Source organism: Anopheles stephensi, chromosome 3 (genome assembly GCF_013141755.1).
Source record: "Anopheles stephensi strain Indian chromosome 3, UCI_ANSTEP_V1.0, whole genome shotgun sequence".
NCBI classification, from domain to species: Eukaryota; Metazoa; Arthropoda; class Insecta; order Diptera; family Culicidae; genus Anopheles; species Anopheles stephensi.
Genome location: NC_050203.1, coordinates 71,716,051 through 71,731,634, shown reverse-complemented (window position 1 = coordinate 71,731,634; position 15,584 = coordinate 71,716,051). Strand labels below are relative to the sequence as shown.

Genomic DNA, 15,584 nt, shown 5'->3' with positions numbered 1-15,584 from the left:
ACGATTCATGATCATATGCATATTAAGCTGCCCCAAGTGAGTGAGTGTGAAAGTAGGGAAGGTTTTTGATTGAATTGATAGTTCGATGAAGATGCATTTGCGCCTGCCTGCCACAGTGAGAAGAGGATGCATAATGTGGGGAAGAGTTGATTGTGGGCGTTGATTTATTTGCACTCAAGTTGTTGGCTTTTTGTTATATGAGAGGGAACAAGAACGTTTCAAACACCTTGTCAGTGGGAATATGTGAAATAGTGAACATGTATAGAAGCGAAAGGGGATTTTATTAATTTAATATAATGTGGTACAAAAAAACACAGCCAAACACAATTGAACCATTGCTTTTATCGTCCTGGAACTGTGTGTGTGATGAGTGTCAGAGGCAAATCAGTTATCAAAATATTTTATTTATTTAGTTTCGGAGAGAAATTCTCCGATGCGGCTGGTAGGAAGTGTGGAACACACACATTGAACACTATACAGAGAAACTAGTAGGGAGAAGAAAATCACATAAAAGAAGGAAACATACAAGTCACATGTATAGAAAACGAAACTTTACACATTCAGTAATTGTAGAAATGCGTAGCAAACGGTAAAGTATTCATCGAGTAAACACACGGCAGCTGACAACACGTTTAATGCACGGAAGAATAGGATAGCTCACATTTAAATAAATGTGAGTGGAAGGGTAAAAGACACGCTCACGAACTTAAAGAACTTGGGGAAGATTTTTTTTTTCTTTTTACACTAGTACAAACCTGTTGTACTTTTCTTTTTGGGTGGAACAAAAAGAAGGAGATAAATACACGCTAACAACAGACTAACATAAAAAAGGGGGAAGAAAAAGGGGGTGGAGAGAGAGAGAGAGAGAGAGAGAGCAGGATAAGAAAATAGTAAACGAGCACTTACTCTTTGACAATCGTCGCCTCTTCGATGGTGCCATCACCGGGACCGCAGTGGCTCTGGAAGCAGAGCATCGGATCCGCCCGCATCCCACGGTAGTTTTCGCAGCCATGTTTGTACGTTCCCACCAACAAACTTCGATCGCAACAATTTGGATTCCACCATGAGCACGGCAGCTGATCGGGCGTAGGCGGTGGCCGAATTGGGAGATCGCTACACACGGGACAGGTAAACACGCACACAATATATGGGACATAGTCCGGACGTCGTAGCACGCGCACGCACACGATCCACGACAAAATGGTGACCAATGTGTGTGTGTCGTTGTCGGAGGGTACGTACGAGGGGGGGGGGGTTGGCGAAAGTGCAACGTAAGAAAAAACGTAAATAATTTGTTCAATAATCACTCAATGATGGGGGGGGGGAAAGAACAAACAAAGAAGGGCGATGGAGACGTTGCAGAATGCTTCCGTTTCCGGTACTTTGTAGAAGATAAGAGGAGAGGGGGAGAGAGAGAGAAGGGGAAGAAGATCGCAAACAGGGCGGGGGGCGAGGGGGGAGGCCAAAGGAAAAGGAGGAAGTTTTGTAACGTATTGCAAGAAAAACCTAAGCAAAAGGGAACATTTGTGTGTAAAATAAACGATCGCCAATTTTGGCGATTTCTTGCAAAATTTAACTCAGTATAATAATGAAACTAAACGGATTTTCTTTTTGCTTGGTTTTTGAACAACTCAAACTACTTTCAAATAAAACAACGTTAAATATTGCTTGCTTTCTAAGCAAGAAAAAATGGGTTGAGACATTTCCTCTCCGCCATTGAAGTTTTTGTAGCAATTTCGTGTTCTTGTTTGGAATTTTTTGAAGCCTTTTTTCTTTTCTCAAGCCACGATTTGCCATTTCCGTTTGCTCAATATAGTGGGAGGGTTTTGTTTTCGATTATCGTTTTACTTTGGTTTTGTGGTTTGTTCAATAAATGGCTGACTTGATTTTTTATCAACATCTATAATTATTTATTATCACACACGCACACATACACATAGAAGTAGATAGAGACCGACGAAGAAAGTAGTCTACATTACATCATACCATTCTCAATTCAGAGTGAGTGAGAGAGAGAGAGAACAAATAAATGAACATTACCCTTTCTCTAGCAGAGTCACACGATCAATTTGAATGATTGAAAAAAAGCTCAGCTCAGCATGTTGGACTGAAATTGACCTTGTCAAGTAGTGATGAGGCAAGGTTTTGATACAGACGATAGACTTCTTCACACTGTTGCTTCATTTACTTGTATAGCATTTGCAGGGTTTCTCAGGCCAGTTCAACATTGTAACATAACTATACACTTGAAAAAAGGGCGACTACGGCACCCGTCTTCATACGGCAGGATCGAGGTTCCCATCCCATCCAGATTGTTCCCCCGTAGTGAGAGGACTACACAACTTACATACAGAGTTGCGCCCCGTACAACTTGTGAGCCTATTCTACTCCTTAGCCATTAAGAGTTTTATGTGTACGTTTCAGATTGTTTTCCCTAGTAAAAAGAAGATCCATAAAGATCTTATAAAATAATAATATGCTACACATTAATCTGACAAGCCTACATACAAGGCAAAAGCATGGTCGTTAAACCCAAAAAGTGAGTTAACTCAGATAACTCATCCTACAATATAGATCAGTAGATCTAAGCCCTTAAGCCAAGACAATTTCCCCCCCAAAATCTCATAGCACACAATACAAGTTCAAAAGCGTGGAGAAGCCATCTTCTTCTTGCTGTACAAAACCATATCATCATCATTTTATTAGACAGAGAGAGAGAGCGAGAAAAGCGAGCATAGTATTGAAAAATTGAAAAACTTCAAATTTTATATCAATCCAGACAAAACACCAAAAACAGTAAGAAAACAAACAACACACTTAGATTGGTAAAACAGTTTGTTGAGAGAGGAACACAATAAAAAACACAACAAAACGAAGGTACACATTAGTGATGGAATAACCACTCAGTAGCGTGAATGAAATCAGAGTGAATGAGTTATAATAGTGAGTTACATCTTATACTCACTCTTTAAGAGTTTATTCTTGAATAATGATTTAGCTCTCCGTGCCGACTAGCCACTCACTCACTGCGTTTTAACTCACTCATGAGTTAAATAACTCATTGGTGATTTAACTCTCTGTGCCGACTAACCACTCACTCACCTCGTTTTAACTCACTCACCACGTTTTTACTCACTAGAGAGTTAATTGTCGCTTTGGCATATCGCAATGATCGCAACTCAGCAGGCAAGCACAATATTCAAGGCAATAACAGGGAAATATTAAGTAGTGTACTGGAAGCAATAACCTTCTTCTTCTTTCTTGACACTACAACCTCGAGAGGTCTCGGCCTGTCATTTATGGCTTTCTGTTGATTCATTCCGAGTTCATTCCGATGCTCATTAACATTTTTTTTTTTTGCTTCATTAACATTTCGCGATGCATTAACAAAGTTTTGCCCAAAGATTGCTTCGATATCATACAATAACTGACGAGCAGTATAGTGGAAAGTTTTAGTGCGGCCGTACACACAAGCGAAAGATCTACATAGTCGCTTTTGAAATAATTTTTGTTATGAACAATCTATCTTTACGGCTCGTTACCGTATTGTATTTTCTTAAATCATCGTGTGATCGTGACCAATGCGATATGCCAATACGATATTTAACTCTCTAGTGAGTTAAAACGAGGTGAGTGAGTGGTTAGTCGGCACGGAGAGTTAAATCACCAATGAGTTATTTAACTCATGAGTGAGTTAAAACGCAGTGAGTGAGAGGCTAGTCGGCACGGAGAGTTAAATCAAGGGTGAGTTGAAATAACTCTTCGTGTTGATTCAAATCATCTAATTCATTGCTAAGATTTAAGTCATTCACTCATTCTGATTCAGTTTGCACATCACTCGTACACATATTGCAAATTGCCGACAAAAAAGGCAATCATTTTGCCAGAGAAAAAGTGCAATGAAAAAAAAAGAAAATTAATTTCATTTCATATTCCAAACAACACACTTTGCGACGTAGAGAGGAACCAAAAACTTTCAAAACAATTCCAACGACACACTTAGAAAAACACATTTTACAAAATGTAAAAAGGAGAAAAAGGTTTGACAAGACGCCACACATGTTTGTGCAGTGGAAGGACAGTAATAGTAACATATGGACGGGTTTTGTGAAACTATGGATGAGCAAAGATTAGGTACGCGGGGTGTTATTTACTTTCGTGAGGGGATGATGATGAGCTGTGTCTATTAGCAGGGAACAAACATGGAACAATAAATTTATTAGGAATTTGGCTTAACTCTGCAGCTTCCGTTTGCGGTAATGTGTGTATGGAATGATTTTTTTTTTGTTTTCCTTCGCAGTACAAACATAGAGCCGGTAACATAAAACATTTTCATTTGCTCAAGTGTGGGGTAGTATGCACGCGTTAACAAAACAGAAGGATCTCTCAGGCAATGTGTGAAGGTGGGTGTGTGTTAACGGGAAGATGAGCTTGAAACTGACGGAAGAAAGTAGAGAGGATAAGAGAGTCGCGGGAAGAGAAAGCACCAAAAAAAGGATCGCCCTTTGGACAAGGAGAAACGAGATAAAGCAAATATACCTGGCATTGGCACCTTCGTTGATTTGGTTAACCAAATCGCCGAGCACCTCGTGCTTTATGTAGTACAACATACGAACGCGCAGCAACACTCTGTAAAAGCGAAAGAAAAGAGAGAAAAAAATGTGTATTAGTGAAAATCGGGATGCTTTTTTCATGCTCCCTTTTTTCTGTGTCATCCCGGTGTGTTTTGTGTCTGTGTGTGTTTGTTCATCAGCTTAAACCCCATCGCTTTTTTTTACAGTACAATAAGATGGGCTACAAAGAGCAAACGGAGCGAAACGGGCGACAGAACGGGATTGACACACAAGCCAACCACAAAATGAAGGGATGTGCCGCGCGCGCCGTCGGCAAATGTGTCACGTGTGCGTTCTCACACACACTCGCTTCTCACTTGTTTGCGTGTCTGGTAAGATGCTTCTTGTAGTTGATGTCGAGCAGCGTCTCGGTGTCGTATTTTTCGTCCTTGCTCCAGTGGTGCGGATCGGAGACCGGTGTCGTTGTGCCGCCCGTGTCCGAGCCAGATTTGGCCGATTTTTCCGCCTTCGTGCCGGACGAGTTGGAGGATGCATCTTCGTTTGCGTCAGCCGCCGCCGCCGCACTGCATTGTGGTGTGGTCGAACCAGCAGCAGCAGCAGCCGCCGGTTGGGCTACTACTGGCGAACCACCACCACCACCGTTACTTCCCGTAGCGGTGGAATTGGACGGTTCGCGCTTCGGTGTAGTACACGCTGACGATGATTTACGTCCTGCGAAATGGTTGGTAACCGGAAAATGGCGGTTAGTGTTTACAGCGGAGACAGCAGCAGTCCTCTTGCTTGGCCCCTACCCTTTGCATTGCGTCCTCTCGGCACTAGATTGTGCAAACCGCTGTGATTGCGTGCAATTTCACGCTGCTCACCACCTTCGTTCGGTGTAATCAAGTCCCAGATGAAGTTTTTGATCTTTTCATCACCCTGATAACGCTCCAGACAGTACAGCAGCTGTAGGAGAACAGTGATGAAAAGAGGGATTGTGGATCATTCGAAGTTTCGAAACACCTGAATTCTTTGCTTGCCAATCGTCTCTAAATTCAGTTATAATTGTGAGAAGTTCAATTGTGTTTTACTCAGCGGAAACCTAAAGTTTCCTCAATATTAGCATAGCGGTCATCATTATTAATCGACGAGCAGAGGTTGTTCAATAACAAACACTTACAATCACACGTGCACAATCCTCTACGTCTTGCTCTCGCCAGCCACGCTTGAATTGTCCCTGTTCGAGAATTTCCGTCCAACGAGCCCAACTGGGAAAAAGGAAATAGAAAGGGAAAATTAAGCATAAATCCTTCCCGAGCGATCAAATCTTTCCCGCCGACACATACCCATGCGAGAGCAATCCCTTCTCGACCTTGAAACACTCCGACCGTGCCCAGTTGCCGTACGACACCTCGTCGGCACCGAGCACCGCAAGCGTTTCACGATCGCGCGGCACATAATCGTCGTGCTGCATCTGTTGCTGCAGCTTCTTGCGCTCCTTCGCGCCACGCGTCCGCTTGCTGCGCGTTTTCAGCCCGATTCCACCCTCCTCACCGTCGCTGCCCTGCTCGCCGGACGATTCGTCCGAGATGTCCATCACACCGTCATCGTGCCCGTAACGCTTGATTTGCGTACGGCGGCGCGGTTCCGCAATGACCAAATCTTCCGTCTCGTCCTTCTCGCAAGCGGTCGGATCGATTTCCGCCTTCTTCGCCCATTTGTTCCAAAAGTCCGGATCGTCGATGTTGATATCGCTCCGGTTGGCCGACGCAGCAAACGATGCCTTCGAGAAGGTCGACCCCTTTTCGCTTTCCATCGTAATGATCTGCGTGCGGCGCAACAGGATCGAATCGATGTCCTCCTCGCAGAACTTATCGCCCGCATCGTCATCCATCACGGCACCGTACGCTCCCTTCTTCAGCAGATCTTCAATCTCCTTCTTCGACAGCTGGCGCTGCGTACCGTCCTTGTTCTGGCCCGTGTTCATGCTCTGCAGCACCGCCTTGTCCAGCCCGAGCTTTAGCGACGCCTTGTCAAACATCTCGCGCTCGTACGTGTTGCGACAGAGCAATCGATAGATCTTAACCATCTTTTGCTGCCCAATACGATGGCAACGGGCCTGCGCCTGCAGATCGTTCTGCGGGTTCCAGTCGCTGTCGTAGATGATGACCGTGTCGGCTGCGGTCAAGTTAATGCCCAAACCGCCCGCCTTCGTACACAGCAGAAACACGAATCGGTCCGAATCCGGCTTCGAGTAGCGATCGATCGCAGCCTGCCGCAGATTGCCCCGGATGCGCCCATCGATACGCTCGAACGGATACTTCTTGTACATCAGATAGTCCTCCAGGATGTCGAGGCAACGCACCATCTGGCTGAAAATCAACACCCGGTGCCCGTTGGCGCGCAGCTTCGGCAGCAGCTTATCGATCAGCACCATCTTACCGGACGATACGATCAGATTTTTGTAGTACGATTCCGCATCCTCACCGTGCTGCTGCCGGTAATCGTACTGGATCTGATCTTCCGCCCCATTCAGCAGATACGGATGGATGCAGCACTTGCGCAACTCCATCATCGTGTTCATCAGGTTCGGAATGTTTGCGGACGTTGTGCCCTTCATGAGGAAGGAGAAGTTTTGCTCCAGAATGCCACGGTAGTACTTTTTCTGTATGTTTGTCAGCTCCACCTCGACGATCGTTTCCTCCTTGGGCGCCAGTGACTTTTCCACATCGTCCTTCAGCCGACGCAACATCATCGGCTTCAGCAGGGCCTGCAGCTTCAACACCTCGCTCTCCGTCTTGAGGCTGCCAAACTCGCGCAAAAACTCTTCGCTGCAGGCAAACTGGCTCGGCTCGAGGAAGTTGAGCAGCGAGAACAGCTCGTTCACGTTGTTCTGCAGCGGGGTGCCGGAAAGCAGCACGCGATGCTCCAGATTTAGCTGCCGCAGCCCTTCGAGCAGCTTACAGTTTCGGTTCTTCAAACGGTGCGCCTCGTCTATGACGCAGGCGCGCCACGTAAAGTTCTTCAGATCCTGATAGTCGGTCACGATCATTTCGAACGTTGTGATCAGCACGTTAAACTTGGTAATGTCCCGGATCAGTTTGCCCGTCTCCGTGCGATAGTACACCTCGTAGTCCTGTATCATCTGCCGGCTCGTGGCCGACCCGTGGTACACGATCACGTTCATCTCCGTCCACCCTTCGAACTCGCGCTGCCAGTTGGGGATGGTCGAGAGCGGCGCAATCACCAGAAACGGTCCGCGAATACCGTACTCGTACACGGAGTTTACAAAGGTGAGACTCTGGATCGTCTTGCCGAGACCCATCTCGTCCGCCAGTATGCAGTTGTTGCCCTTGTACCAGGAGTACCGCAACCAGTTCAAACCTTCCAGCTGGTACGGTCGCAGCTTGTTGCCACCCTTGAAGATGGGCGATTCCGGCAACGCCTTCCACTGGTCCGGATGCGGCCGCTTCTTCGTCTTCCACTCGCTCTTCGGTGGAATCTTGTTGAACTTGTAGTACTGCTCGATCTTCAGCTGATCGACATCGTCCTCCAGCTCCCAGGTGCTGTCCTCGTACGGCAAGCTCTTCCACTTCACCAGATAGTGCTTCACCGTTTTGCCCTCGTCGTCCACCAGCTCCGACACGTCCAGCACCCGGTCCACCTCCACAAAGTCCGGATTGAACGGTTCCTCGTCCAGGCTTTCGAAAATATTTAGCTGCTGCTGCTGCTTCATCAGGAAGCGCTTGATTTTATTACCCACGCGCTTGTCGCCCTTCAGCAGCTCATCCTCGGTGCGCCATTCGCAGTGCAGGTAGGAGAAGTTGCGATACTTCACGAAGTACTCTTCCACGTCGATAAACACCGGCTCGGGTTTCTTTTCCTCTTCCGTTGCTGCACTCGCGCCTTCCTCTTGCTTGACCACTTCTGCTCCCTTGTCAGTGGTGGTGGCTTTAGCTTCATCCGATTCTTCTTCCTGCTTGACAACGTCGCCCTCCGGCTTCTTGCTTTCCCCATCATCAGCAGCAGTGGCTTCGTCTACTTCCATCTTTTCCACGCCGCCGACAGCTTTTTCCTCGGCCGACTGTTTGCTGGCATCCGCTTGTTGGTCAGCGGACAATTCTTGCGACGCGTCTCCACCATTCGACTGAGCACAAGCAGCTTTTTCTTCCGCCTTATCAGTGTCATCGGTTGCAGCTTTGGACGGCTCCACGCCCGTCTCCATGCTTTCCTTCACTACATCCGTAGGCTCGTTTTCTTTTGGCTCAGCATCCGCCGTACTCGGTTTATCGTTGGCCCCTTCTGATGGACTGTGTTCATCCGTTTCCATCTTCTCTTCGGCTTTGGATGTCTCGGCAGCAGCAGGTGCGTCTGCTTCGTTTTCAGCACTTTTACCGCTGACATCCCCGGGGATCTTTTCCGTACTGGAAGCAGCTTCTACATCCGTATCCATTGGAACTGCGTCACTGGTCGTAGATGTATCGTCCTTGTTTTCGCTTTTAGCGTCAGCCATTTCTTCACCCTTGGAATCAACCACCACCGCTGGGCTCTCTTCCTTCTCTTTCTCACCCTCGGCAGGAGTTTCTTTAGCTTCTTCCTTCACTGCCACATCCGCTGCCTTATGGGCGGTTTCGTCCGGCACCGCTACCTCTGCACCATCATCCTTCGGTTCACTTTTGACCGCGTCTTCCGAAGCTCCCTCCTCCACAGGTTCGGGAGTTTTCTCCTTCGGTGGAGGTGGTGGAGGATCTGGTTTCAGTTCCCGCCGCCCTTTACGCACTGCCAGCACGTACTGTACAACCTGCAACAAAAAAAGATAACAATCCGTTAATAACCCTTTGCATCTTCGAAATGAAGCGGCGGGAAGTTGAGAAAATCCTTCCAGGTGCAGCACTCACTACACCAACTCACCATCGAATCCTCCTCCGATGTGTTGACGTACACGTAGTTTGCATTAGGTTTCGATGCATCGTCTAATGGCTTACCATCGGGACCAAGCTCTGCCGTCGCACCCGGTGCCAGTTTCGCGGTGTCCGATGTGCTCACTTTGCTTTCATCCGTCGCCAGCTCACCGCCGGCTGTACCGGCACTACCAGCAGCTTCTCCACTAGCTCCCCCTGTCACGGAACCATCCGGGGCTGCTTCACCGCCTGCTTCGGCACCACCCACTACCGATCCGTCCGTCGGAGCTAAACCCTCCTTACGGTCCGAACCACCATCGGACCGGCGATCCTTCCGGCTGCCGGTAGGAGGTGTTGGCGAAATAATTCCGGACTCATCGTCGGAAAAGCGTAACATCACATCGTCGACGTACTTTTTGCGCTGCGTGTTACGTGCCGAACGGCGCTTCGAGCTGTCCGCTTCCGTGTCCGGTGGAGGCGATGGTGGCGGTGTGCTTAGCAAATCATCCCCTTCACCATCCGACTCGGTAACGATCATGCGACTGCGGCGCGATCGGCTCTTCGATCCACCGCCGCCCGATTTGCTGCCACCGCTGCGGCGCGAGGAGGAGCTACCACCGCCGCTCGGGCGGCTACGATTCCTACTGCTGCTGCTTCCACCCTCGGAACTGCCGGGTTCTTTGCTTTTTTTACTGCTCTTCTTGCTTTTGCTCTTGGTCGGCGTTTCCGCCTCCGGCTCGACCGCGGCAAGACTTTCATCGGGCGTGTCCTTCTTTTCCGGATCGTCCTCCTTCGCGAGCTCGCTCTTGCTTATCTTCGATACGGGGATATCATCAAAGTCCGTTACTTCTTCCATCGGGACAGCACTACCACCCTCCGTTGCTTCAGTCGTGGTAGTTATTGCTCCACCCTTAGACGACGACTGATCCGCTCCACCATCAACCTCACCACCGTCTTCTCCTCCTTCCTGTTCCTCGTCCTTTGTGGCCATCTTCTCGTGATCCTTCTCTCCTTCTCCACCTTCTTCCCCATCGACAGCCACATTCGAAGATGTCGCATCAGTGTCTTCCCTTGCCGTAGACTCGACGACCACGCTGCTCGCCGTCACCGATTCCTTGCCCTCGTCCGCCCCACTCTCGCCGGTCACTACTGCACTGCTCGGGGCAGCAGCATTAGCGTCGTTCGAGTTTTGTGCATTCATCAGCGAAGCCAACGATTGGTTTTCGTCCGTTTCGCTCGTGTTCGTGCCGGATTTGGAAAGCTCCAGCTCAGCAGCAATCCCACCGTCCGGCAGTTCATCCTCCATCGACAGCGAATTGTCACCGTCGCTCGACGCCACACTCTTCTTCTTCTTCTTCTTGCTTTCCTTCGATTCTTTCTTTTTGCTTTCCTTCTTCGGTGTTGCCGATTCCTTCCCGCCCTCACCCTTGGCCGGTTTTTTGGGTTCCCGCGGTTTACGCGGTTTCTTGATTTTCTTACCACTGGCATCGGTGGACGTGTCCAGGTCTCCGGTGCAGGATAGATTGTCCTGCGACAGATCACCACCGGTGCCACCGATTCCACCACCGCTGCTCTCCAGCGACATTAGCTCGTGGAAACTGCTGCCATCGGGACTAACCTCGGGCAGTCCGGTGCCCGCTGTCACGGAGTCTTCCGACACGGGTAGCAGCGTGGTTGGTGTCGGTGTTGTGATGCCTGTGGCGGCGGCTGCCGTCGAGAACATCGGTGCAACGACGTTCGATTGCGAAGTCTCATCACCGGACGTGATGAGCCCCGTCTGACCTACGACGGTTGCTGCTCCGGCTGCTGCCGCCTCCTGTTTGTCACCCTTCTTCGCACGCGGTTTACGCGGTTTGCTGGACGGTGTTCGGCCGCGCCCACGCCCCGTCGTGCTCGTCACCTGCGGACTGTCGATCATGGCTGCTGCAGCGGCTGCTGCGGCCGACGTCATCGTCGGTGCGACAGGGTACAGCGGGTGGGGCGGTTGCATCAGTAGACAGGGCTGCGGGCCAACACCCTGGCAACCGTCTGCCGCTTCGTGCTGTTGCAACATTGCCAGCCGCTCTTGCAGGCGCATCATCTTCTCTTGATTGTCCGCCATCGGGAGCTTGTACATGTCCTGCATCTGCTGTTTGATTGCCGCCCGTTCTTGGCTGTGCGACATCATTGGTGGCGTTTGATAGGGCGGCGGTGGTGGTGGAACCATCATGTCACCTCCGACTGTGGCTGGTGGCACTCCCGGCAGCTGTTGTTGCTGCTGCTGCTGCTGCTGCTGCTGCTGCATCATCGTACCACCGACTTGATGCATTCCGTACATTGTCGAGCCAGGTGCTGGTGCCGAACCGGCCATCGTTTGTGGCATCTGACCACTCAACGCTTGCGCGTAGGTAGCCGCCGCCGAAGGACCGGTCACGGTCGTTGGTTGTCCACCAACGCCAGCCATGAGGCCGGTGCTGCTGCTGCTGCTGCTCGTCGAGATGATTGGTTCGCCACCGGGCGATATCGTACTGTCGCTCACCGCCGTTGTGGTGGATGTCGGCACAAGCGGCTCATTGGGACTCTTGGTTGCGGTCGTCACTTCAGGCGCCTGTAGGTCCGTCAGTCCAGCCGGCGCTACCACATCGGACGCCACCGAGTCCAGCAACAGTTGCTGCTGATCCATCGCAGACGTGTCCGTGTTTCCACTCGGTTGCAGCATACTTCCATCCGAATGATATCCACCAAGCGTTTCCTCGCCCGCCTGCTTCGCCGAATCCAACAACGACGAACCACCGTCTCCCATGCCGGCGGACGAATCCTTCAACGAGTCATCCAACACACCACCACCACCTGATTGCAGATTGTCCTGACCGAGACCAAGCATCCCTGCCGTGCCGGAGTTTTGCTGCTGCTGCTGATGGTGATGCAGCGCCTCAAAGTCTGTGCCGGACATGAGCGAGTTCGAGTTGGACGATTTCGACTCGTCCGTGTTCGATTCGGCCGGCGCAGGCACGATACTGTCGCGAGATTCTTCATTACTACTGCTACTGCCGGTCGTAGCCTGCTCGGCCGAAAGCGAATGTTGCTGATGTTGTTGATGGGATTGCTGTTGCTGCTGCTGACGGGCATCGGCCACTTCGGCACCACTCGGCACCAGGGGTGTAAGCGTAGTATCGTGCGAGTACACCGACGAAGCAGCACCACCGGTATTGCCCATCATGGAAGGTCCCAAGCTAGAGGGCGCTTCGTTCGCATTGCTCGACGCTAAGCTATCGATTAAGCTGAAATCGGATGATGGAGGAACAGACACCTGCTGCTGGTGGTGTTGTTGTTGTTGCTGCTGTTGCTGCTGCTGCTGTTGATGGTGATGTTGCATCTGCTGTTGTTGCTGCTGCTGAGACTGTTGTTGTTGTTGTTGCTGCTGCTGCTGTTGGTGATGATGATGCTGTTGCTGTTCTGCAACGGGATCCACCATCCCGGCTGACTGCTGATGGTGTTGCGCCTGAGACTGGTGCTGCTGTTGCTGATGATGATGGTGCTGGTGATGCTGTTGTTGTTGCTGATGCTGCTGCTGCTGTTGTTGCTGCTGTTGCTGCTGATGCTGATGGTGGTGGTGTAAATGATGATGGTGCTGCATATGGTGCTGCTGCTGTTGCTGATCCGTAATCGAAGATATCGGTGGCAGCTCAACCACTCCCTGCTGATGCGGATGTGCATGTTGTTGTTGGTGAGAATGCGCATGTTGCATCGAGGGTAGATCGTTCAGCGATGAACCACCAGCACCACCTTGCTGCTGCTGATTTGCCTGCTGCTTTGACTGTTGCTGCTGCATTTGTTGAGATTGTTGCTGCTGCTGTGACATACTGTTGTTCACGCTCTGCAAATGCTGATTTGGGCCGCTTGGCGACATCAGCATCTCGTCATTAAATGACGGCGAGTGAAGCTGCTGCGAGATCGAATGCGACAGACTTCCACCGCTATGTCCGGTGGCCGGTTGCATCGCTGCCAGTGTGCTGTGATGCATCGTAGGTTGCTGCTGCTGGTGCTGCTGCGGACCACCACCACCGGGAGCATGATGTTGGGCCGAAGATGGTGGCGGAAGGTGTGATCCCGGTTGCAGCTGCGTTAGCATCTGCTGCTGCTGCTGCTGTTGCATTTGCTGCTGCATGGCGGACATTTGGGGTGGCTGTTGAGGTGGTTGCGCTCCGGTAGGTTGCGAAAGGTGTGGTTGGTGTAGACTATGTACAGGTTGCTGTTGCTGCTGAACGTTTGCGACCGAGGTAGCCACATCGACACCGCCAACAACGCCATGCTGCCCTTTATCGTCTAAACTGCCGTAAGCCTGGGGCCCTGGTGGACCGGTTGCCGAGGGCGGCGGTATCACAGGCATGCTGGTTTGCGACACGGGTGGAATTAGGCTGGAAATGTCATTCAGCTGACTGATCTGCTGCGCGTGCGATGGTGGCGGCCCGTGTGCGCCCGGATGTAAGTGCGGGGCATGGGGTGCGTGCATCGGCGGCATATGGCTACCGGGCGGTGCAATTGGCCCTGCCATACCGTGATGTGCACTTCCATTAATGCCACCACTACCAGGACGCTGCTGCTGCTGCTGCTGAACGGCTGCCATTGGTGGCCACTGCTGATGTTGCTGCTGGTGTTGGTGCTGATGCTGGGGAGACATCGGTAGCCGAGGTCCCAGCGGGGACAGTGGATTGTTCGCACCCATCTGCTGCTGCTGCTGCTGTTGATGGGTCGGTGGACCACCGCGATAACCAGCGGCTGCCGCTGCTGCTGCTGCCGCTGCTGCCGCCGCTGCTGCCTGCGCGTACTCCATACCGGTCGCACCGGACGGTGGCATAACCATCTGCTCCAGCGCTTGCAGCGTCGTGTTGACACCTGCCCCAGGACCGCTTACGACGCTACCGCCCGAGCTGGACGCGGTTAGCTTCGTGCCGGTCTGCGGTCGAGGACTCTGCATACCACCGCTACCGGCCACTATCCCCGCACCCAGATGGGGCGAATGTGTGGACGTTATCGTCGCTTGGGGCGATTGCGACGTGACAACCGGCGGTCCCGGTGGCTTTGCCGGCGACATTACCGGACGCGGTGACATCTGCGTGTGGGGCGACATTTGCGGTGGACGGGGTGACATCTGGGGGGAGAGCTGGGGGAAGGGTGCCCGATACTGGGGGCTTCCACCGTGCTGGGTGGGCTGTTGCTTCGATGCAGCGTTCGGCAGGTACGATTGTTGCTGCGGTGCACTCGCACCGTATCCACCACCACCCGGTCCACCAGCGCCGCCACCACCTCCACCCCCACCGGGTACACCCGGCATGCCGGAACCGTGCGTCATCGGATGCTGCTGTTGTTGCGGTACGCCGAGTGGTCCACCAAGCCCGTGCAATCCGGCACCGGGCGCGTTAGGCTGTTGCGCACCCGGGTGCACCATACCGGGATGCTGTCCCTGCTGCTGCTGTGCAGATTGTGGGCCTCCTCCCAGACTCGACAGCCCCGGATGTTGCTGTTGATTGTTGTGGGCTTGGTGCAGCTGCTGTTGCTGCTGCTGCTGCTGCTGCTGGGATTGGGGAGGCAGATGGGAGGGTTGCTGCGACGGATGCGTCGGAGCTAGTCCTCCCGGTACGACTCCACCACCACCGGGCGGCTGCTGCTGGGGCGCACCGAGTTGATGCAGGCTTGTGGGTACCTGACCACCGAGATGCTGCCCGTAGCCGCCGCTCGGATCCAGCTGATGCTGATTGTAAACGTGTTGCGCGGATCGCGCCGCATGCTGCTGCATGGCCGCGGCAGCCGGACCGTACGCACCGTACGCGGACTGTGCCGCGGACGGTGCACCCGGGTACATGGAGTGGCCCGGCTGAGGATAGTGTTGCGATACACGCTGCTGAGCCTGCTGCTGCTGCTGCTGGGGTTGCTGTTGCTGGGGAGGTTGTTGTTGCTGTTGTTGCTGCTGCTGCTGCTGCTGCTGGGGCTGACTCAAGGAGCCATAGCCTTGCTGAGGTGGCATCATGCCGCCCATCATCGATTGCTGCGTGGGATATTGCAGCTTTTGCGGATCCTGTTGCGGATATCCTCCCATGTGCTGCCGGTATCTGTTGCAAGTGACAAGAAAAAAAAAAGGCGTTAGCAAGAG

General features: G+C 51.8%; 1 protein-coding gene across 14 annotated transcripts in view; it reads right to left on the bottom strand.

The window, feature by feature from the left end:
- Positions 1 to 15,584, bottom strand: part of LOC118513467 — a 63,066-nt gene that overhangs the window by 16,042 nt on the left and 31,440 nt on the right. For 12 of the 14 annotated variants that reach the window (XM_036059244.1, XM_036059245.1, XM_036059243.1 and 9 more), the window contains 7 exons: positions 9,465 to 15,543; positions 5,900 to 9,354; positions 5,734 to 5,821; positions 5,366 to 5,519; positions 4,931 to 5,285; positions 4,540 to 4,629; positions 907 to 1,113 (listed from right to left, as the gene is read on the bottom strand). In XM_036059244.1, coding sequence (XP_035915137.1) covers positions 907 to 1,113; positions 4,540 to 4,629; positions 4,931 to 5,285; positions 5,366 to 5,519; positions 5,734 to 5,821; positions 5,900 to 9,354; positions 9,465 to 15,543 — 10,428 coding nt within the window. The remainder of the gene's footprint in view (positions 1 to 906; positions 1,114 to 4,539; positions 4,630 to 4,930; positions 5,286 to 5,365; positions 5,520 to 5,733; positions 5,822 to 5,899; positions 9,355 to 9,464; positions 15,544 to 15,584) is intronic. The other 2 variants (XM_036059255.1, XM_036059256.1) reach the window with 1 other exon arrangement.